Source organism: Camelus bactrianus, chromosome 1, assembly GCF_048773025.1.
Source record: "Camelus bactrianus isolate YW-2024 breed Bactrian camel chromosome 1, ASM4877302v1, whole genome shotgun sequence".
NCBI classification, from domain to species: domain Eukaryota; kingdom Metazoa; phylum Chordata; class Mammalia; order Artiodactyla; family Camelidae; genus Camelus; species Camelus bactrianus.
In genome coordinates this window covers 41,902,105-41,925,480 of record NC_133539.1, presented here as the reverse complement: position 1 = coordinate 41,925,480, position 23,376 = coordinate 41,902,105, and the positions used below count along the sequence as shown (strand labels likewise).

Genomic DNA, 23,376 nt, shown 5'->3' with positions numbered 1-23,376 from the left:
CTTCTTTCTTCTAGCAAACATGGCCCTGTACCAGAGAGTAATATGGGTGCTCTTGTGCAGTGAACAACCTACGTAGAAGACAGTCCCCAACCAATCTTTTTTTCTTTCTTTTCTTTTTTTGGTTTTGGTTGGGGGCGGGGGAGAATTAGGTTTATTTATTTATTTACTTAAGGGAGGCACTGGGAATTGAACCCAGGACTTTGTGCATGCTAAGCATGCACTCTACCACTGAGCTATAACTTCCCACTCCCAACCAACCTTTTATAAAAAAGTAATGCCTCCTCACTCCAGCTTTCCCCTTTCTCCTTTAACCTTCATATTACTTACTACCATCTGACATTTTACATTACTTTGGCCTGTCTCCTTTCTGCCATCCAGAATTTAATATCCATAAAAGCTGGAGATATTTTGTTCACTGCTGTAACACCAACAACTAAAATACTTCTGTGTACATAGTAGGTACCCAATAATTTTTCTACTTTTTTTAAAATTGAAGCTCAATAAATATTTGCTGAATGAATGAATGAACCAATGAGGCAGATAAACTGTTAAGACTGGGAAAAAGAAGATAATTGCTGTGATAAGGAAATGAAGGATTGTTTCAAGGAGGGAAAAGTTCAGTGAGATATCCATGGTCCATTATTTAGTAAGAAGTAGCCATTGAATCTGGCTGGAAAGGATAGAATTGATATAAGCACAGAACAGATCACAGGGTTATCAAGCAGTACTAGAGTTGCACTGTTCAGTGCACTCAAGCCACTGAGGAACTGAGCTCTTACTGATAAAGCACTGAAGCAGTTTGCTTTTGTTAAAGAGGACTCTATTGTTTTGGTAGGACTGCGTTTTACTTTATTGAAGATTTAGTATTCATATTAAGACGTGCTGTAACTATTAAAACACTAGATTTTGAATGCTTAGTTTGAAAAAACTAATATGAATATAAAATCTCATTCATTTTTAATAATACAAATTGAAATAATAGTATGGACATATGGACATAAAATAAACTTCATCTCTTTAACGTGGCTATTGGGAATTTTAAAAGTATGTAAGTGTATTCCATTATATTTCTGTTTAACAGCAGTGGTGTAGAGGAAATGGAAACTTCTCAATATTGACTTGAAGGATCTGGCTTAGAACTTAAACTGTGTATTATAGTAGAAATAATAGTAGCAAACAGACTTTTAAAAACTTTTATTAGAAGTTGGGAATTTGGTAGCATGTTTGAAAAGAGCAAAAGGAGAGAACTAGAAATGTTATTACATGAAAACATTAATAGGTAAGAAGGGGAAGACAATGAGAACATAGGCAACAAAGCCATCAAAGATGATGAATACTATAAATTATTAGGTGTTTGAGATAGAGAGAAAAGCTGTTACTGCCTACTTAGTGCTGGGAAATGAGACCATCTAGTTTGGAGAAATTGAAGCAGTATCTGAGGTTCTGCTAAATTCTAAATTCTAAAAAATTTGGAAAACTAAAATCAGTTTGAGCTCAAACTGTGGATAAGCTTGCCACTGATTTATCTACATGAGAAGCAGTTTTAGAAATCAGTTATTGCTTTTTAAAAAATTATACTGTTGCATCACTGAAACACCTTAGCATATTGTTACACAGAAATAGAAATATACTCCTCAAAGGGACACAATAACTTGCATATAGTGTATTAGATATTCTATATATTCTGAATATATAGTCTGAATTAGATAGTTTATATTTACTTAGCACTTATGTGCCAGACACCATATTCAATGTTTTATGTCAAGAACTATTTCTCTTTTTTATAGATGAGGAAAACTGAAATTTCAAGAGATTAATCAATTTAAGCAATGTCAGAGGGGAGGATATAGTGTTGGCATACACGAGGTCCTGGGTTCAATCCCCAGTACCTCCATCAAAAATAAATAAACCTAATTACCTCCCTCCCCCCCAAAACAAACAAAAATTTAGGCAATGTCAGAACCTGTCAGGGTGGAACGCAGAGAGCAGGGCTGGGACACAGAAGACTAGTGAGGTGCTCTAGGAGCCTTGTTTGCTTTCCTCTAGTGCCGATCCTGTCAGGCAGTCTTAACCCCTTGTTCTTAACCACTGTGCTACTTTACGTATGTATATATGTTAGCGGAGGTACTGGGGATCGAACCCAGGACCTCTTGCACACTAAGCAAGCTTTTATTTTCAATCTATCTCAAGCTGTTCAAGTATTAGCACCTTGCTACTTAGTAGGGTCTAAGAGTTGAAATTCACTCATAATGCACTTCTCATCAATTCTAAGTTTACACATCACTTTCTTAAAGGCCTTTCCCGATTCCTTGAGTTTGGGCTAGGCATTCTGTGTTTTTCCATTCCATTTCACACTTGCCTTATTATAGAGGGCTTAATTTATAGGTTAAAAGCTGAGACTTTAAAGTCAGACAGACCTTTTGAATTGAGATACTTAAAGGCTGAATTATTTTAAGTAAATTTTCCTTATCTGTAAAAAAGGTGTTAATGATAGTACATAAACTTAGTTGTTTAAATAATTAATGAAAATTGCATAGTAACTATTTGGCACAGAGTAGGTACTTAGTATTTGGTAGAAGACTTGAGTCCTGCTTTAAGAGATGTATTGGATAGTATACCTTGTGCTAATTTCCAGTATAGGAACTAGGTACAAATACTTGGCCATACATCTCTATTTCCCATGTTTTCAAAATTTTTAATGGTGCAAAAAGTCTACAATGAATATGGTTCCTAAAGTTCATTTCTGTATGCCTGACTTCCTTCACAGAAGAGGGCATGGCCACCACCAATTCCAGAGCTTCCTACCTCTCAAAGTTTACCACTAGAAAAGTTAACACAAGCTATCTTGAGAAGTCCAAAAATCCTGGAAAAGGATTCTGACTGACCTGTCTTAAAGTCAGATACACATCTCAAAGCTTGAGTGAGGTGTCTTTTTTGGGATAATCAGCTGTGGCCAGGGGGTAAGGTCTGTAAAAATATGGCAGCTTCCATTCAAATCACAGGGCTAGAGAATAGGAAGTATTTCCTTGAAAAAAAAAAAAAAAAAGCCATCTACAATATGGGAAGTGCTATAGTAACACTCTAAAATAAATCATTTTTCCTAAAAGGACAAGAAATGAGTTTTATCCCCACAAGCCCACTTGGCATTATGCAGCCCAATTTCATGACATGCCAAGGGGTGTCTTAACTTTCTGTTTAACCAAGATACAGTTAAACAATATACCTTAGTGCCTATGACATGCCCAGCACTGTACCAACTGTTACTTTAAAAAATCAACCACCACCTGAAGATTCATCAATTTTTGAAGAAAGGGTAGTTACTGACATGGCTAAAAGAACATTTAAGAAGGAAAATGAAGTCTGAGGCTCAAAGTAGTCATAAAAAAGCCACACCAGTGGTACAGTTGTTTTACTGGACTCAAATAAATGTGGACAACTCTTTTTACTTTTTAATACTATTGTTTCCTTTTATAGTAAACAAAATATAGTTCCAAAGTTTTGTAGATATTTAATTAATTGGAGAAAGACAGTATTTCAGTTAGTTTGGAAAAACAACCTTTAAAAGAAAGAGCAAGTGAATTCCATTCAGGATGAAATAGACTAATAGAACTGGATTATAATGAATTATTCTAATTCAAGCTAACTTTTCTGTGAGCGTCTATTTACAGAGCTTCTTGGAAATGAATTAAAAGTCTTTGACTTCTTCAGTCTGTTAATAAACTCTTGAGAATGCTGAGAAATCTCCAGATAACCAGTATGTTTTCTCCTAGGAACAAACTTCAAAGCCTCTTCCCAATTACCAGTGTTTTTCAGACATAGCAAAATACGTATCATTTGATCTAAGGTGAGATTTTTCGTACCAGTGTCCCACTGTAAATATTTATCTAGTGGAAGGCATTCTGTTGCCAGCTTCAGCCGTTTTGCCTTGGCTAGGGATATGCCTGGCTGCATATTCTTATCAACCAAAGATCCCACTATATAAATCTTGTCATGCTTGAAAGTAGTCATAACATTGGGAGAATCTGCAGTTAAATATATCATATTATCCTTTGGAAATAAATCTACATGAGACATTTCTGTTGCTGTTAAAAGCAATTTGTTCCACTTTTCTCCATAACGTTTAACTAACTCTCTATGGTAAGCACCACCTGTTTTAAGATTGCAAAAATAAATATGGAAAGGATCGACATTTCTCCTGTTCCATCCCTCACTTTCTAAAAGTTGAGAAACAGCATTCTGCAGTTCTTTTGGTTTCATACAGTCATCATAAGCCATGTCAAAAACCAGAGGTTGTCCAAACTGCATGGCCTGGGCACCCTTCCAGCCCATTGCAATGTCCATATTCCTATCCCAAAGTCGGAGAAATAGAAAGTTTTGCTGTTTATCTTCCTTAGTGGTTTCTGGTAGCTGATCTTTCTTTACTTGTTCTTTTGCTGCTATTTTCATTTCCTTTTTTATTTGCTTGACTTTTTTCATTTTTTCCCGAACATATAAATATTTTAAATATTTTCTTTTGGATGATTTAGAAACACATTCCATAATGGTTTTGAGCTCTTCTTCACTGATGTGTTCTGGTACGTCTCTGCCAAGTAGTCTCCACATCTCAATTAGCTCCTTGGTGGCAGCTAGAGGATCTTCATCCTTGCTACTCAAAACTGTTGAAACACCCTCTTCTTGAGCGCTAGATTTCATTGTAATTTTCCACCCATCCAACTCCAGCTGTTCAGGAGGTGATGTACTCTCCTTATTAGGGTAGGATGCAGCTGGTATTTTGGAAGACATGTGTCTCTGCAGAACAGTTGAACATAAAACCCTTCTCTTCCTATGAAGGGTAAATGGCACCAAAACTCTGGCAAAAGGTCTTAAGAAGGTAACACTCATTTTGAGGAAAATAGGCATATAAGAAAAGCCCTATAAAAGAAGAAAAATGTAATGAAAAGTTAAAGATTTTCAAAACCTCTCAACTAACTATGCAAGTAAGTGTAAATGTGAGACATCAAAATACTGATTTCTGAAACACAAAATGGAATCTTAGTCCAACTTACTTGCTGCACCATTAATTTTTCTTTGACTCCTGCGGCCTGGATCCTGTGATCACTCACCAGGCAAAAAGTTTAAAACTTATTTGGGTCTTATTTCTGATCTGAATTTCACTACTAATTTAGGCAAAAGGTTACCTTGAAGATCCTTTTTAGATTTGTATCTAGCTGCCCAGAAGATCAATGTTACTGCATAACAAACTTATGTACCACAGATGTGGCTGAGATAATGGTGCTGTATTCTTCTCCATGCTATACTAAGTCCAGATACAGACCCAAACACAAGATCCTCAACAAGCAACACATGAAGACAAAGGGCAGCTAAGTTACAAATGATAACTACTAAAAAGCACCTAGCAGTTGCTGCACCCTCATGTTTTCAAAACAGAAATACAGAGAGATCTACTGATTTAAAAACAAAACCTTCCTTCTCCAATTTAGGCTTTATTCTGCAGCAAATAATGTTACTGCCAAACAAAATACCCCAAATTAGGGTAAATACAAATAAGCTCCACAATTTTATTCTAAAGATATCCACAAAACAATGAAGATGCTTAAGTATGTGAAACTAGTGCCAGATTTGAAGGAAAAAAAAAGGCATTAAACTTTTCATAAAATTCAACTAAAATAGTTGAAAAATTCCTTCTTCCCTTGGCTTCATTTAATGACACTGCATGCTCCTGGGTCTCTAACCTGTGCACTGATGCTCAGATTCCACTTTCCACCCCACACAAGAGGTGGATGTGCTTCTGAATTCTGTCCTTAGCGCTTTTTTCAATCTAAACATTTTCCCTATGAGCTTGATCTACCTCCTTGGCTTCAATCACCATGACACCTCAAATGCACAAATTGAAATAAACTCTCTCCGCTCCCTTCCCAAGCTGCTTCTCTTTCTGCATTGTATCAGGAAGGGACACTGCTATCTATCCATTTGCTGAAGCCAGAAACGAGGTCATTTCATTACTGCTCCCTCTCACACGCACCATACCTAATCCATCTGAATTATATTCATTTACTTTCTAAACACTTGTAGAATCCATTCACTTCTCTTCAACCCTGTTTTCTTTATTGCATCTCCTAGATTTACTCTCCCTCATCTCTAAGTCATTTGGAGCTAGTGCAAATCTGATCAATACACTGACATCTTCAATGTGTATGTTTAAGCCCATTGCTGCCAGGTTAAAGTCTAAACATACATATGACGTATAAAAGTTTTTCATAAAAAACACCCTCTGCTTAACTCTTCAGCTACATCTCTAGCTATTCTTCACCTCAAACTTTAGGTCAATTATTCGCCCTACTAGTTCTTTTAGCACCTTGCACTTGTCCACTATAATGCTTGTAATGCTGAATTGTAACTACCTGGTTACTTTTTTGCCCCACTACACGGTAAACTCTATCAGGACAAGGGCTGTATATTAACACTGAACCCACTGCTTGGCAGTATACGGCTCACATTTATCACTGAAGATTTTTCGATTAAATACTCAAGGTCAGTGATTCTCACACTTAAAACACATTCAGCCACCTTTTAAAGAAAAAACAATTTACTTTAGCCTCCTCGAAACATTTAACCGAGTTCTCAGCCCCAACATGCGAAACATTTATTTCAGAAACAGTCTTTTTTGAGTTTTGTCTTTGTACCTGGTTAGAATTTTTAGGACATCATAGAAATAAAACCAAAACCCGCCGAACTGAGAAGGTGAACAAAGATACTATTTTGGGATACACTTCTCTTGTTCCAGATATTGTACTGCTTATAGTCTATTAAATCACTGGGCTTCCTCCTATCTCTGGGCTGCTTAGCGCACATGCGCCACTTAGCGTATCTTAGTTCTCCCGCTTTCTCCCACGTCACCACACACACTGGCAGGTGACAAGAAATCCGTCCATACCAGGAGTGCAGACAGGATGTTTCCCACCGGTGCAAATCGCAGGGACCCCAAGAGGACGCAGGATTCGGCCGCGAAGCGCTGCCCAGAGATCCGCTCCGCAAACAACCACAGTCCGCCTATCACTCCACGCCGTATCGGTTGCTGACCGAAGAGCCGCAGCCGGAAGTCCCACCCTTTCTTCCCGGCGCTGCCATAAGACGTCACACCACAAAGGGAACGTCTTCCGGCGTGGAAAAGCGGCACTGTCGTGCAACACAGAATTAAAAAATGAAACAAATGTCTCATCTTTCTGAGAGGAGGTAGTTTTGCAAATTGGAGCAAGGCGCCCCCTAAAGTTAGGTTTTTGTCTTCCCACAAGACCTGTGAGATAGGGACGCTATCTCCCTTGATCTTTGCATTTCAAAAAGATGACTCCCAGCTTTCTGAAGAGACATTCCTGAGTTGTGAGACTGGCAAGAGGCTTATATAGCCATTATAAATATTTAAATACATTTTGAAGAGATGGAGAAAGAAATTCTGAAAGAAAAGGGAGAGGGGGAGAAGTCTCTTCCTTTATTTTGAACAAGGAGAATTAAATCCCGTTTTTAATTTGTATTTGCCCATAAATTCTGTGGAAGATAACTGGAAGTAACTTGAAAGGTAAGTGAGACGCGCCACTTCTTTTCCTACAGGAGGGAAAACCAAATGTGTCAATTCATTTGGATCTTTGGGGCCTTAAAACATGGGCTCAGTCAACAACCCTCTTTTGTTGCTTTCCTCAGGGGAGGAACTTTAGGCCAGATGAGAGTCCATCATAACTTTCACCTCTCAAGAAACAAATTTAACTTTATTACCTCTCTGGCCACCCCTAGTCTTTCTAACAGTGGTTCATACAGTGTGGTTCCCAGACCTGTAGCGGCAGCATCCCCAGGGAACTAGTCAAAAGGCAAATTTTTGTCCCCACCTGCCAGTTCTACTGAATCAGGAACTCTGGCAGTGACAGCTAGCAATCTTTGTCTTAAAACCTCCAGGTTATCTTGACATACTTTAGAGAACCACTGCTTTTGAAGAAACATTGAAAAGGAAGTAAGAGAATTTCTTGCTTTCTTCTTTAACAGAGACTTGTCATAGCAAATTTGCAAACAGTATGTTCTTTTTTTTTTTTTTCATTAAGATGTGTTTAGTATTGGGAAGTGAAACATAAATTTTGGTGTGGTTGGCTTACAAACATTGATCACAGTCTATTACCTCTGTTTTCCACAAGAAGGGAAAAAAATCATCACATAGTGATGTTAGAAGGTTTTAGGAATTTCCTGAAGGGCTCCTATATCGGTCTTTTCTCTATCAGGACACATTTCTGTTCTGCAACTTATAGTCCAAAATCTGGAGATGTGCTTTTTTGGCTTCAAGCTGCAGAAATAGGTCAACAGCAGAAGTCAAAGTAAGAGAATAGTTTAGGGTGACCCTAGGAGAGAAAGTTTAAAAATCTTTATTTTCAACACAAGTGTTTGTGGCAAAAATGCTGATGTTTTGTGGAGAAAGAGGAAATCAGTTTTTAAATACACAGACCTGTTTATCAAAACAAGAAAAAAATTTTAAATGACAGGATGAATATGCTCCCAGAGCCAAGATATTCTTATAACCAACAACTGAGTTGCTGCTATACCATTAGTTGCAGTTGGCATCATTTCTGATGTGGTAGTCTGAAATATGTCCCCAATTCTTTGACACTCTCAAGAGGTGGAGCCTAATTCCTCCTCCCTTGGACTTAGTAATTTACTTCTAACAAATAGAAAAAAAGTTGACCAGTATGCGACCTCAGAGAGATTATAAAAAGCAGTGTAGTTTCCTGCTTCCTCATTTACCTGGCTGATTCATCCTGGGAGAAGTGAGCTGTCATGATATGAGGATATTCAAGTGACAAAGAATCTCCTTGACCAAACTTTACTTAGGCTCCTTTGAGCCCTCTTCTGGATTAGTTTTTGATCTTGGCCTTCTGTGAGACTGCAAGAATCCTGCTTCGTCATCCTCTGACCTTGGGTTCCTCTCTTATTCAGGTATGGGCAGAGCTAAAAAATAATTTGCAACCTGTTCCTTTTTTTTTTTTCTTTCAAAATTTCTGGAACCACCAAAATAAATTTGTCAATGATAGTCCCTATTTAGAAAATAGTATTTTTATCCAACTAGTTGGTCAAGTTAAAAATCTGGTCCTTGTTTTTTCTCCTTATTCCTGACCTCCACTCACAAAATGTCATTCATTGGAAGAATTAAGCATTTCTCTGCAAATCAAAATCACAATGAAATATCATCTCATACCTGTCAGAATGGCTATCATCAAAAAGTCTATAAATAACAAATGTTGGAGAGGGTGTGGAGAAATAGGAACCCTCATACACTGTTGGGAATGTAAATTGGTGCAGCCACTATGTAAACAGTATGGAGGTTTCTTAAAAAGGTAGAAATAGAACTACCATATGACCTAGCAATCCATTCCTTGGCATATATCCAGAAAAAACAAAAACACTAATTCAAAAAGATAATGCACCCCAATGTTCATAGAAGCACTAAATACGACATGGAGGCAATCTAAGTGCCTATCAACAGATGATTAAGATGTGTATATGTGTGTATAAAATATAATGCAATATTACTCAACCATATAAAAGAATGAAGTATTGCCATTTGCAGCAACATGGGTAGAACTAAAGAATATTATGCTTAGTGAAATAAGTCAGAGAAATACAAATACTGTATATTACCAAATGTGGAATCTTAAAAAAAAACAAAACCGAATGTATATGTAGAACAGAAACAGACTCACAGATATAGAAAACAAACTTACAGTTACCAAAGGGGAGAGGAAGGGGGAGGGACGATTTAGGGGCATGGGATACAAACTACTAGTGAGTAAGCTGCCTCTGTTTACTTCTCTGTCTTAACTTTGCAGCTTCTGACAAAACCCCTCTCTTTAACCAAATCTAAGTCTGGCTTCTCTGAGCCCTCTTGAGTAGGTTTGACATTGGGTTCTGCCCTTGGTCTGCTTAATCCAGTTTTAGCAAGAATTCTGCTGAGTCAGTGAAAACCTCCCACTTTTGGTACCTGAACATCCTCTGTTATAACTGATAAAATTCTTCATCCTCCACTCTCAATACCTTACCTCCCTGACCTGCCTTCAGTAAGAATCCTGTTGAGTTGGTCTAGCAAGACTCTCTACTACCTATATTTTAGTAATTTTCCATTCACTAACCCTTGGATATAAATCTCTCTCCACCCCAACTTGTCTGTGTTTGAAGGTAAGCCTGATCTATCTCCCCTACAAAACCCCAATTGCACCAACCCCTTTTGAATACATCTTCCTTACTGTCTTTAATAAATGTCATGAATAATTTTTTTCTTTGACACTACTCCCCCGTAATCTTTTAGCTCTTGCTGAACAGGACTTCCTTCTCCTGTCTCAGGATATTTGCACCTGTGATTCCTTTGCCAATGACTTTGTTTTCCCGGCTAACTGCTATTTTTCAAACTAAGCATCATTTTCTTGAGCTTTTTCCCTAACCCCCAAGACTGTTAGCTCTCATGCTAGAATGTCCACAACCCCTTTTCCCTAACACTCTTCAGTGCTTGCAATTTGTTGTTAATTGTGAACTCCATAAAGATAAAGGCAATGTTGGCCTTGTCTGCCAGTGTTCCCAAAATCTAGTATTGACTGTACATAGTAGATACTCGAATATTATGTGAAGGTATGAGTAAACACACACACACAAGACCAAACTTAAAAAAAATAAAGAATGGAGTTCGCTAATGTTTAATTTTTATGTTCACTTATTTTAATATGGCATCAATAATGTAAATCAAATATTGACTTAATATGTAATTCCTATCAAGTACAGTTTTGATGTCATTCTATTAAACTGTAAGAAATCTTTTCAATAGAAGATTCTCTAACTTTACTACTCTTAACGTGTAAAATATTAATGATGGTATTGACTGACTTCCTGGTTCATAGGCTACAAAAGAGAACATATTCATGTTTTTAAAAAGTAACAAATCAAATTTCAAACAAGAACATAATATTGCATATGAGCTGGAAGTGTTCTTTTTCTTCTACATTAGCAAAGTTTCTCCACGGGACAAAAAAAAATCTTAGATGACAAAAAAGTAAGTTAAGCACTTTGCTTTCTTTTTGTGGAGCTTCTAGTTACTATTGGCATTCGAGATAAATTAACAGCTTTTTTGGCTCTTAAAGCTTTTCTAAAGTATTTAAAAATTGACTGAAGGCTAAAGGAAGGGGCTAAGTTGTGTTCTTCTGTACCAGCAGAAACCATAGGAAACTCCTTTTTCAAAATGGTAGCTACAGGTTTATCCAGAGTCTTCGGACTCGTCACCCATTCACAGCAGTGGTGCTTGATCCATGCTAATAACTGGATGTCATTCCCCAGTTGGTGTCCTATGTGATGTTCAGAGTCAATAAGTGCAACAGCATATACTTTGCTCATCACTTCCCACTTTCTACGTACGAGCAAGTCCATAAAAACCAAGCCTCCATAACCATGTACAATGAAGGCAACATCCTTGCCTTCAGTCTTTGAAATGAAGTAATCCCAAATGTAAGCCATGTGTTCTTCAGGGGAGTTGCTGCATCTTTTTGGAAGGCACTGGAGAGACTGCTGGAGAGAGAAAAGGCTCTCAGCCTGAACCATTTCTCTGGAAGAGGACTCAACATTTGGTGTTAAAAGGCCCTTCCACTCTTTTTCTGTCTTTAGGTCCACAGAATTGTCATTGGGATTTAGCACAATTACATCATAATGTGCCTGCAATGCCATCTGAATACATGGTATCTGACTTCCATGTTGGAGACCATGATGAATTATTGCCTGTTGACTCCACTGACCAGCTCTAAAGACCCCATGATCTTGAAGAACGACAAGAAGAGCAGAATGATGATCTGTTAAAGCTCTCTCACTCATGAAAAAGAAGCTTCTTGGTTCCTTATCTGCCTCTGGTGGGATATATACTCTTTGTAATTTGCACACTTTCTCCAAAAGTACATAAATGTATTGTTCAAGCAAATGGCCCAGGGCCTGGTAGCGCTTGCTATTCCTCTCCAGGACATTTTTATAATAGTTAAAGATGAAAGGCCTATGCGTCTCAATGTGTCTCAATTCAGCTTTTTCATTGAAGTCATATTTAAGTTCTTCTAGTAAGTCAGACTGTTCAATAAATTTTTGGAAGCTCAGTTCTTGAGTTACTGGTAACCACTGAAAGTAAAAAGCAATAATATGTCAGTGTTAAAAAAATTCAGCTTGCTAAATTCTTCCTGTGGGAAATCATGCTAAATTAAGCACTTCATGAAGACATTAACCTTTTATCTTTACCTTTATTATGGTAAAGATTTTAAGTCAAAATAAATGTGAACTATGCAAAGTAGTGAGAGACTGAATACACTAAGGGACAGTGGTCAGGCCATATATAAAAACAGAATTCTGACCCGTAATGTGTAGCAATTTGCCCAGAAAGCCAATCCCTTATCTATAATAAACAGCCCAGGAAAAAGCCAGTCTTATTAAGTCAGACTTGCAGGAAGTCAGGTTGCTACCTCTAGCGACAATCTGAGAAGCTGAACAATAACTTCTGTTACAATTGGCCCCAAATGGCCAAGACTTGATTAATAACTTAGAGCTTCCCAATTTTTACCCCTGCTTCCAATTTAGGATCCACCAGAGAAAGCCAAATATGTACCCCGAATCAGTGACATAGGATGCCTCCCTCTGGTTAGCTTGCCTACAGCTTCCTCATGCCAACAGCATCCAGTTAGGACACACCAGCAACCTTCCCTTTTTTCCACTAAAAAGCTTCTCCACTCCTCTGAGTCCTCTCCTTTGAGTCCTGTCACTCTGCAAGTGATGGTGGCTGATTCCCTTGCTATGGTGAGCTCAGAATGAATAGGTTTTGCTTTTCTCATTTGGTTGGTCTTTGTTTATTTCATTTAAGCATTAAATTTTTTTTCTATTGAATAAATGGCACGGGATGGCAGTGAGAGTGAAACATGAACTAGGCATTGTATATTATGACCAATTTATCTAATAGAAGATATGGTTATTCTGATTATTGTGAGAAGAAAAAAAGTGGCTGACTGAGAAGTTAAGACAGTTATTGTGGACAGAACCCAAAGGGAAAAGAAAAGACTTTGAAAAGTAACTGACTTGCTCTAAAGGCAAATACCCAACAAGTACTTTATGAAGGTAGTTGTCCAAAGCATGAAACTTATTTAGACTGCTCTTGATTTACCATTCCATTAAAAACTTTCTCTTATGGTGTTGCTCATACCAGGTGCTGTTATGTAGTTAATATCTTCTCAGAGTATAAATGACAGATAGGCCTGACCATACTTTAAAAGGAGAAGCCTCTGGAATTAGATTGATTTAGGTTTAAATCCTAGCTCCACATTTTAAGTTGAGTGACTTTTAGCAGATTTCTTAACCTCTATATGAGTTTCAGTTTCTTCAACTTCTGACTTTTAGTTTATACTCTCTGAAACAGCAATCTCCATCCTGCTACTCTGCTTTATTTTTCTTCCTAGCCTTCATTACCACCTGACATATAATTGTTTGTATATTTAAAAATTATGTCTCCCTTCACTAGAATGAAAGCTCTATGAGAACAGGAACTTTAATTAACTGCTCTATCTTCAGTACTTTCAAAGCGTCTGGCACAAATTATATAAATTTTTTTTTGAAAAAAGAAAAAAATTTTGAATGAATAAATGCAAAATACCATAACATCATTTATTTCACCAGGCTGCTGTGAGAATTAACTGTAGGTAAAAACCATTTTATGTAGTGTCTCATTAATGGAAAGTTCTTTGAAATTAGATATTGGATGATCTTCCTTTTTGAGAAATGTGAAATAAAAAAAAATGTATCTCTTGCTGAGCCTGCCTTAGTCACTCAACATTGTGATTTTTATCCACATTAATAGTCATTCATTTCATTTTATCTATTTATAGTGTTATGTTGCTTGAATATGCCATAGTTTGTTTAACCATTTTCTTGTTTAAGACCATTTAGGTTACTCCAGTTTTCCATGATTATAAGCAAAGCTGCAACAAACATTCTTCAAGCTATATTTTTGTGCATATATCAAGGGTTTCTCTAGGAAATATACCTAGAAGTGGAAATTCTAGGTCATAGCATCATATTCTATTTTACTAGATATTGCCAAACTGCTCTCTCAAAAAGGAAGATCTATTTTATAATTTGGCATGGATGAGGAGGTTTGCACAGAAAAGCAGTAATCTCTTAGATTTAAAAATACTTTGTTTATTCAGGTGCTGTGCTGAAAATTGCCTTTTTCTGTACTGAAATAAAGAGAAAGGTACTGAATATTTAAAACTCAACAAACTAAACCTAACCCAACTAAACTAAACCAACGAACTAAAGAATCTTGTTAGCTAACTTTCTTTCAATCACAGTTAAATAAACAAAATCAGTATTTTCTAATAGCACACAGTATACAGCATTCAGTTACTCTCTTTCAACTTTAATAAGCGCTTGTGTACCTAACTGAGAGACAATTCTCCAGGGGAAAGAATGGGCATTTGCAAACTGGAAGACCAAAATGGCACACAGATATATAAAGGACAGGTATAGGTGAGGTGAACAGGAGCAAGGGGGGGAGAGTATCTTGTAGAATGAAAAGGTAGACAGTTCTCTAGAGTTCACTGTAGCACATTTTGCTTGGCTAATATATTCCAACATGTAACTCTCCCCTGAATTCATATCTGTTTACGTGATATATTTACTTTAATGTCAAATAGCCATCTCAAACTTAATGCGCCCAAAGCACTCCCTTCAATCTACTCTCACTCTCATCTTGCCCATCTTAGTTAGTGATAACTCCATTCTTTCAGTTGCCAGTGCTGCAAACTTCTTTTCTCTTTCACACATCTCATCTGATCAATTAGCAAGTCTACAGGCTCTCTTATTTGAAATATATCTGAAATCTAATCACCTATCACCCCTCCCTCTCTACTCCCCTAGCTCTAGTCCAAGTCACTATCAACACTCACCTTCATTATTAAGCTTCCTATCCAATCTCTTTGCCTAAACTCTTATTTCCTGGCATGTGGCTAGGATGATCTTTTCAAAACATCTACATTAGATCCCACACCGCTGCTCAAAATTCTCAGTTGTCTCCTCTTTTTCCTTTTGTTTTAAATTGAAGTATAGTCAGTTTACAATGTTGTGTTAATTTCTAGTGTACAGCATAATAGTTCAGTCATATATATAATACATATATTCATTTTCATATTCTTTTTCATTATAGGTTACTATAAGGTATTGAATATAGTTCCCTGTGCTATATAGTATAAACTTACTGTTTATCTGTTTTATATATAGTAGTTAGTATCTGTAAATCTTGAACTCCCAATTTATCCCTTCCCACTCCCTTCCCTCCCTGGTAACCATAAGTTTGTTTTCTATGTCTGTGAGTCTGTTTCTGTTTTATAAATAAGTTCTTTTTTTTTAGATTTTTAAAAGATTATTTAGATATAAGTGACATCATATAGTATTTTTCTTTCTCTTTCTGGCTTACTTCACTTAGAATAACACTCTCCAGGTCGCAAATGGCATTATTTTATTTTTTATGGCTGAGTACTATTCCATTGTATAAATATACCATAGCACACAGAATAAAAGTCCTCACCATAGCTCTCCTAGGTCATTTCCCTCCATTTGTTGCACTTGCTTACTCATCTAGCTACATGATCTGACCCTCAGCTCTTGCTCAGGTATCATTTCCCACCACTCTATTGCTTACTTCACTCTAGCCACACCTGGCTTCTTTGCCGCCAACTTGTGAAGCAAGCTCCTGATTAAGGGCATCCCCCTTGCTATGCCCACAGCTTGGAGCACGTTTGCCCTATATATCTATAGGGCTTCACTTCCTTCAAGTTTCTGCCCAACAGTTATCTGACCAGAGTAGCTCTCTGAGCATTCTATCTGAAAGGGCAATCCCCTCCAGTCCTTCCTTACACCCTGTCTATCTATGATACTTCACTTTCCTCCTTCCTTCCTTCCTCCTTCTCCCTCCTTCCTCTTTCTTTTCTTTTGTACTTATTATCAACTGACATAAACATGCTTATTGTCTGTTTCTCCTCATTAGAATGTAAGTTCCATGACAGTAGGGACAAGGACTTTGTTTTGTTCACTAGTTCTTGGAATAGTGCCTGGTATAGTATGTATTTAAATACTGTTACAATTTTATGGTTTTTGATAAGAGCATAAGTAAGAGCAAAATCCTCTAGCTGTATACACAGGAGAAAGATGCATACAAAACTTTTGAAAAATTATAGAGGCTTCTTCTATAATTCTAAGGCTGATAAATGTTGATTTATTCATTATTCTTAAAGAATATCATATGCATCTGTATATGTTTGTTTTCTTTTTTCAAATTGAGATGGTCCATTAACATAAAGGAGAGAATCAAACTGTTTTACATGCTTAGTTTTCTAAAGAATGGGTTGGAATAAGATAGCTTAACTTCAAAAATAAGAATTTCAGAGCTAAAAAGATGTTATCGATATTCTTAGCTAGTATGTTTATTTTATATAAGTGATGCTTTCAAAGGTAAAGTGATATGCCCAGAATAACTCAGGCAGCTCCACAAGCCTGAGAGAATGTTAATTTTTAATCAGTGTTCTTAAAAATGCATAGTATTTGAGTTTTTATTTGATTCATTCACCAAAAATTTGGTGAGGGTATTTGTTAGCTTAGTTTCCTATGTCAAGTAGTCTAGTCATTTTATGTTGAATGAATTTTTCTTTTAAAGGAGAATAACATATAATCATTAATGAGAATTTCAAATTAGGTCCTTCCTGGATTAGGTGGTGACACAGCTGTTAGTTTTTGCTCTAGGTATGGCTATAATTATTTTAAAAATCATGGTAAACCATACTAAAATTTACAATGTTAACCATTTTTACATGGGCAGTTCAGGGGCATTGAGTACATTCACATTGCTGTGCAACCATTACTGCCCTCCATCCATAGAACATTTTTCATCTTGCGAAACTTTAACTTTGTGCTTAGTAAGCTATAATTTTATATTTCCCCTTAGCCTCAGCCCCTGGCAAACCATTCTACTTTCTGTCTTTATGAATTTGACAAGAAGAGTGTGGTTGGGCAATAGAATCACAGATGCAAAAAATTTAGTTTATTTTGGTTTTAAGGAACTCCCTCTCTAGGATCATAAACTGGTTATATGTAACAATATTTTTCACAAGTGATTAGTAAGCTTTTATGAAAATATGATTTTACAACCTGAGAAGTTAGGATTTAACCTCAGGTTACACAGTAATATACCCTATTACAGTGATTACAGTCGTTTGGTATTCTTAAGAAAGAGGTTGAAGCACAGAATGAGGGATATTTCACTCAGAAAATTAAAAAGTATCTAAAGATACTTATTAAAATGAACATGTTTTTATTTATTTATATACTTAGAAAAACAAAATGAAACAGAAAGAAAAAAAACCCTGAAAAACGTATTTTAAGATTGACTGTTTTGGTACCACGATTTTTATTTTCCCAACAGAGAAATGCAATGAGCATTTTTTTCAGAAAAACAATTATGCCAGTATACAATTCCATTCAGTAAATTGTAGAAAATGACAGAGCTAATGGAATTATATATGTGAAAGTCTGAAAAAAGAGCAAACTAAATCCCTTTCCCCAAATACCCTTCCCCTTGCCTACCTCTCCCCAGGAAATACTAAAGAAGCTTAATTTAATCCACCTGAGGCATAGAAAATGAGGTATCAGAGATAGAAAAAAAATCAGGTGTCACAAATCTTGAGTTTCCCAAATTTGAGTATGAAATCAAATCTTCCAGGAAAATTTCTTAGAAAACTAATTGGTGAATTATGAGGAGAAACTTTTAGCTTTGCCAGCCACCCCTAAAATGCCTTCAAGCAACCACTCTCTGAACTTTACAGAAATCATATAGAAATCAATGCTTTGTATTTCTTTATGGTTGTTATCTCCTAAGCGTGCAGCCCTGGGGCCTATAGTTTGGCAGTTTAGTTTTATTCTTTTTTTTTTTAACTTGGTATATCTTTCTGGGAAACTGTTAAATTCTGACAGCTAGATTTTGGATTTACTGACTGTCCAATCCTAGATCCTATGCTTCTTGATTGCGATTATTCAGAGGTAAGTGGGTGCCAAAAGATAAAGGATAGATAAACAAGATTATATTGTATAGCACAGGGAAATATATACAAGATCTTGTGGTAGCTCACAGCGAAAAAAATGCGACAATGAATATATGTATGTTCATGTATAACTGAAAAATTGTGCTCTACATTGGAAATTGAGACAACATTGTAAAATGACTATAACTCAATTAAAAAATGTTTTAAAAAAAGATAAAGGATAAAGAAGACTGTCTAAAGCCTCAGTTTTACTAAATAGTTACATAAAATGAAAATTTTCTATTAAAATCAACCAAATGGATTAAGGCATAGAAACACTAATATCACATTTTAAGATAGAACACTCCAAAGAAGTTAGTGGTGTATGTACAGAATACCCTGGGCTCAGCACCAGAGCTCAGTGACAGTTTAGGGAACTTAGGTTAAAGGTTTGTCCTTTTATAGCCTCCTAGACAAAACCATCTGCTGCTTAAATACCTTGAGACACTTCAGGTTTTCATAACTTCTGGGAACAGGCTATTATATTGCAGAGCAGTTAAAACTGTTCATTGTCTTAAAAAGGAAGATATCCTTGAAACCAAAAAACCTATACTCATTTTTTTCATGAAATCATGTGTTACTTCACTTATACCTGGAAGAAAAACTTCCTTCATGTAAGAATTCTCAATATTTTAAAGATAAGATTCAACTATGAATGAAAATGAGGCTAATAGCAATATGACACAGTGCTCCGAATATCTTTGCAAAATCTAGGCATTCTGGGAGCCTATGGTAAGGAATTCTAGATTGTTCATTGTAATTTTTAACATAGTTTAGGATCAGTGTGTACCCAGTGCCCAACCATGTCTATTTACATTCATATTATACTTAAAGTTAATTCACTTGTGAAGAGAAAGGGTCTTTATTTTCATTAAGCTCTCTTCAAAGAAATTGTTAATCAAGGGGATAAAATAAAGAGTTGATATATTTCACACTGCCACTGTGTCTTGAAACTATTAAAACCACACCCATTGCTTAAAACAAAAATACATTGAATACCTAATTTAAACACTTTATATGCACTTTTAACACTCAATAAAGAACCATGCTCATTAAGATCAAATTTTGTATTACAAAATACTGGGCTGATGAATTTCTAATCTTAAATCTTAATTTAAAAGGCTTTATACACTGTGAGCTAAATGTACATAAAATAAATTAACTTATCCCCAAACATACTAAGTCATTCACTTTTTTTGATTTTTCTTCTTTCTTTTAAAATATGGAAGTTTTCACCTTAATATCATAAAACACTATAAAAGATCATAATAGTATCATGATAGGCAAAGTGAGGTTGTTAAATGACTCCCTCAAAAGTAGAAACTAAATTTTTTAATCCTTTAGTTGTTTGCAATACAGTCAACTGAGCAGTAAAGATTGTTAAAACTAAATAAAAATACTGGTTTAAAAAGCAAATTTGAAATTCTTGAGCTTAAAGGTCATTTACCTTCAAATATGTTAAGCAAAACCAGCTTCAAAATAAAAAATACACTGACTCACTACACCTTTACTTGCAGAAATGCTATATTCAATAAGTTTAAATGATACATTTGCAAGCTGAATAATTTGATTAACTTTATAATTTCATTTCTCATAGGTTCACTTCTTACTGCAAAACTTTAAAACCACTTACTTTTATGGAAGCTGTCAGTTTGGACGGAAATGTATTCCTCGTACTTACAATTTCCTTTGTTATGTTTCCATCTCTCAGTTCTATTTCCATCTTTTGCAGTTAATTTGTTTCCTATATCATCAACTGATAAATTAGGCAAGTTTGATTTTTGAGTTAAATCATTGAATTAAGAAGGTTGATGTATGAGGAAACAAAATTCAGAAATTTTTCAGTAAGGAGAGCTTTTATTTGTTAAACAGAAATAAACTAGAGTTTCTAAATGAAAGCCTTGTAGTGAATTTCATTCTCAGCAAGCCCTGACGTATTCTGCTTTTCAGCCATTCCTGCCTTGTAAGACACTCCCCCCAGCTCAACAGGCCTTAGCACCTGGAGGCTTACCTCTATTTTTAGCAGAGACCAAATACAGTATTTAAGAGGCAGGGCTGGAGAAGCTCGAGTCTGGGCTCTAGTGGTGAAGTTGGGAAACTCCTTTTACCAACCTTGGTAAAATGGAGGAGGGGAAGCGGATGTTAAACTCGTAAAACACTCCAATATCATTTTGCCTGATTGGAGCGCTCTGCTAAATTTTGTTTAACTTATTCTGATTAAAGCCTATACATTGAAAAAAATTATTCAAGTATGTACCTTATGGCTAATAAGATAGGACAGTTTTCTAAATTGATAGGCCATATAACAGAACTAAAAAAAAAATCAGTCTTAAAGTACGGGACTTGGAGTTCATTGAGGTCAGGGTTATTCCCTTAAATGCTGTAATAAAAGTTGAACAAATTCATTTACAGCCACTCACTTTCTAGCACCTCAGCATTTTATGTTTCTTAAAAATGGAGGTCCAGCTTATCTTTTTCCCCCTGGGTCTTTAAAAATGGTGAGTTTGAATCGTAAGAGAGATCCTTTCTATAATTACATTTTTTCCCTCAGCTGAGCTAATTTATTTCCACTCCCAACTGTTAAACCAATAGCTAGGCCATTGACTTTTGTTGTCTTTAAATCTTTTTGTTTCTGTGTTTGAGGAAGCCCCTTGAGGACAAATATATAGGAAAGGCCGTGGGGGAAGTAATAATTCAAAAGGAGTAATGTTTTATTCTCATATTTCTGGGGTTCCCTCCCAGTAAAGTGGAGGAATTCCTAAAGTTTCCCCTCTTTAATTTTTAATCAACCTAATCTTCAAAGTCAACAACGCCTTTATGATCTCGGGCTAAAAGGTCGCACCCAGCCTCAGTTTCCCGTTGTGGCAGAAGATGAGAAAAACACCAAAAGAGCAACGGAGCTGGTAACCCGAAGAGAAAACAAGTCCCAGGAAGTGATTTCCGGGTGGCGGTGGGAGGGGCGGCCAACTTCCGGCCTGAGGGCAGGCGGCGACGGCTCTTGCGCAGGCGCAGTTCACCCTTTCCTGGCTTTTTTTTTTTTTCTCTCCCCTCCCCCTCCCTCCCCCAGCCTGAGGGGTCTTGACAGCGACAGCAACTGCGAATCCAGCGGGAGGAGGAGAAGATGGACAAGGAGAAGGCCGGGCGACGGCGAGCTCCATCCGGTGAGAAAGGGTCGAGGGCTGAGCATATCGTCTCCTACCTTGGGCAAATGAGAGGTTCTGACGGCGACGGGCGCTGCGGCCCGGAGCTGCGAGGGCTCGGGCTCGGACTCCGGCGGGGGCGGGGAAGGGAGGGGAGGAGACGGGAGGGGAGGGAGCGGAGGGGCGCGCACAATGGAAGACTCCGGGATCTCCCTGGCCCCTGCGAGTCGAAGACCCAGTCCGAGCTGTCATCAAAGCCTCGCCTACTCTTCACCTCAGTACCTCTTTCATTTTCCTCCTCCTCCGGCGAGCACCTTGCTTGTGTCTCGTCGGCCCACGGATCTTCCCGGTTGGCTTGCGGCTCTCCTGCCACGCCTTCCTCATAATTCCACCAATGTTCCAGTTTCATTTCCAGCTTCCCAGCGCCTGACCCCGCTTTCCCCTTTCTTTGATTCTCGGCTTTGCCTATGTCTTACCCCCCCACCCCCACCTCCAGGCAGGTAGAAGTGGCTGCAAAGGAGAGGCGGGGTTTGCTAATAGACGCTACATTCCTGGTATAAACGCTGCAACGTGTCTTGTTCTTTTGAGCGGGCCTGCTCAATAACCCTTTTTCTTTTCTAGCTTCTCCCTTCTTCCAAAAGTGATTAAAGAGTCGCACAAAGGATTTGAAGCCGTGTTTCATTGTGTTTTTATTCTCAGCATATTTTTGTTTTTGAAGTTCCTTTATGGGTTAAATGACTATCTTCAGTTTTGGGTACAACATCTTAAAAGCACAAAAGTGGAGTTGTAAGACGTGAGGTTGAGTTCCTCCCAGTCAACAAGTTTTTGTTAAAGATCTCATCCAATAAGGGTACCGCAATTTCTGTGTTAAGTCCTGTAGACCTACCAAAGTAGGGGGGACGAGGTCTCAGCTTACAGTCTAGTATACAACAGCCGTTGCATCGATCATTTCATTTCATTTTCTCATTTCTTATTGTGCCGTCTATTGTTGCATAGGCAGTCTTAACAATTCCATATTTATTTAGGAGTGCCTTTGTGGTAGTGCGTCTCAAACTTTTTTTGGCCTTATCCACAAAGGAGAGTGAACATGGAACTCAGGGACATTGCCTGAAGCAGTTGAAAACCTGTAATTGCCTTTTCATAAGCAAACAGTGTATATACCCTTTTGTGTATGTGTGTGTGTGTGTGTGCGTGTATTTTAGAGATATTCTTTGCCTTTGAAAGTATATGTATGTATTACATATACATATATACACACATATATGTATGTATATGCCTCCAATGGATCGATGTTTGTTTTAATATACTTTTGTCCCCTAAAGCCTTTAAGTAAAATGGACACATTAGAAAAATTAACAGTGTTTATCTTGTGTCATTTGTGTGCTTCCTAACGCAGAACTTTAGCAGTAATCATATCTTTGTTGAAGATGCACAACCTTTTTTCAATAAATGCATTTCGTCTTGACTTAATACATTTTTTCTGGGAGAGAGGTAAGATGTTAGACTTGGCTTTGAGCACATCCCACCCTCTTTACCTGGTTACACTTAGATATATTCATTTATTTGTTTATGTTAATTTGGTGCAAGTAGTTGTGGGAAGTAAAATTGGAGAATAAAATTGTTAATTCTTAAAAGGCATTGATATTTGTGTGTTCTCTCTCTGGGGAGGATTTTTTTTTTCTCCTGCTAACTTCCCTTTTGGAACTAACTGTCCTTTCTGAAAAGTAATTATTAACATATAATAAAAACCAGTCTCAAATCTCATATTACCTAGCTGTTCTCCAGTATTTATCTGGTTTTAAGAGATGAATATTAATTTTTAGGAATGATTCTTTTCTTAATAGTGTAGATTTAATTTTCTCACATAAATTCTCAGAAATAAAACAAATGATCAGTTGGTTTAAAGGAATTTTGAATTCTGTGTGACATTTATATGCATGCAGTTGCCATTTCATTAGGAGGGTTGCTAGCTGGATCTCAAATGACTGGAAGTGATATTTATGGTCATGAGAATTTCAGAAGTATCCAAAGATAGGAATTTGATTAATAAAACAGGAAGAATTAAATGTTAG

At 36.9% G+C, this 23,376-nt stretch overlaps 3 protein-coding genes across 9 annotated transcripts in view; 1 reads left to right on the top strand and 2 right to left on the bottom strand.

Moving 5' to 3' along the window:
- Window positions 1–1,179: 1,179 nt before the first annotated feature.
- On the bottom strand, window positions 1,180–7,219 carry TRMT10C (tRNA methyltransferase 10C, mitochondrial RNase P subunit). The gene is made up of 2 exons (XM_010966377.3): window positions 6,935–7,219; window positions 1,180–4,911 (listed from the first exon to the last, which is right to left on the bottom strand). Exons 1-2 carry the CDS (start codon window positions 7,217–7,219, stop codon window positions 3,640–3,642), a joined length of 1,557 nt encoding a protein of 518 aa, XP_010964679.3. The 3' UTR covers window positions 1,180–3,639.
- Window positions 7,220–7,303: 84 nt separating this feature from the next.
- The window catches only part of SENP7 (SUMO specific peptidase 7), a 128,037-nt gene continuing 111,964 nt past the window's right edge, over window positions 7,304–23,376 (top strand). For 6 of the 7 annotated variants that reach the window (XM_045503926.2, XM_045503930.2, XM_045503929.2 and 3 more), the window contains exon 1: window positions 21,194–21,325. In XM_045503926.2, coding sequence (XP_045359882.1) covers window positions 21,286–21,325 — 40 coding nt within the window. In that variant the 5' untranslated portion in view covers window positions 21,194–21,285. Of the gene's footprint in view, window positions 7,574–21,193; window positions 21,326–23,376 lie in introns of those variants that run through there. The other variant, XM_010966379.3, reaches the window with a different exon arrangement.
- Window positions 10,688–21,713, bottom strand: LOC141578613 (putative protein ARB2BP). Its single transcript, XM_074370056.1, has 3 exons — window positions 21,587–21,713; window positions 21,364–21,524; window positions 10,688–12,171 (listed from the first exon to the last, which is right to left on the bottom strand). The coding sequence occupies exons 1-3, from the start codon at window positions 21,711–21,713 to the stop codon at window positions 11,077–11,079; spliced, it is 1,383 nt and encodes a 460-aa protein (XP_074226157.1). The 3' UTR covers window positions 10,688–11,076.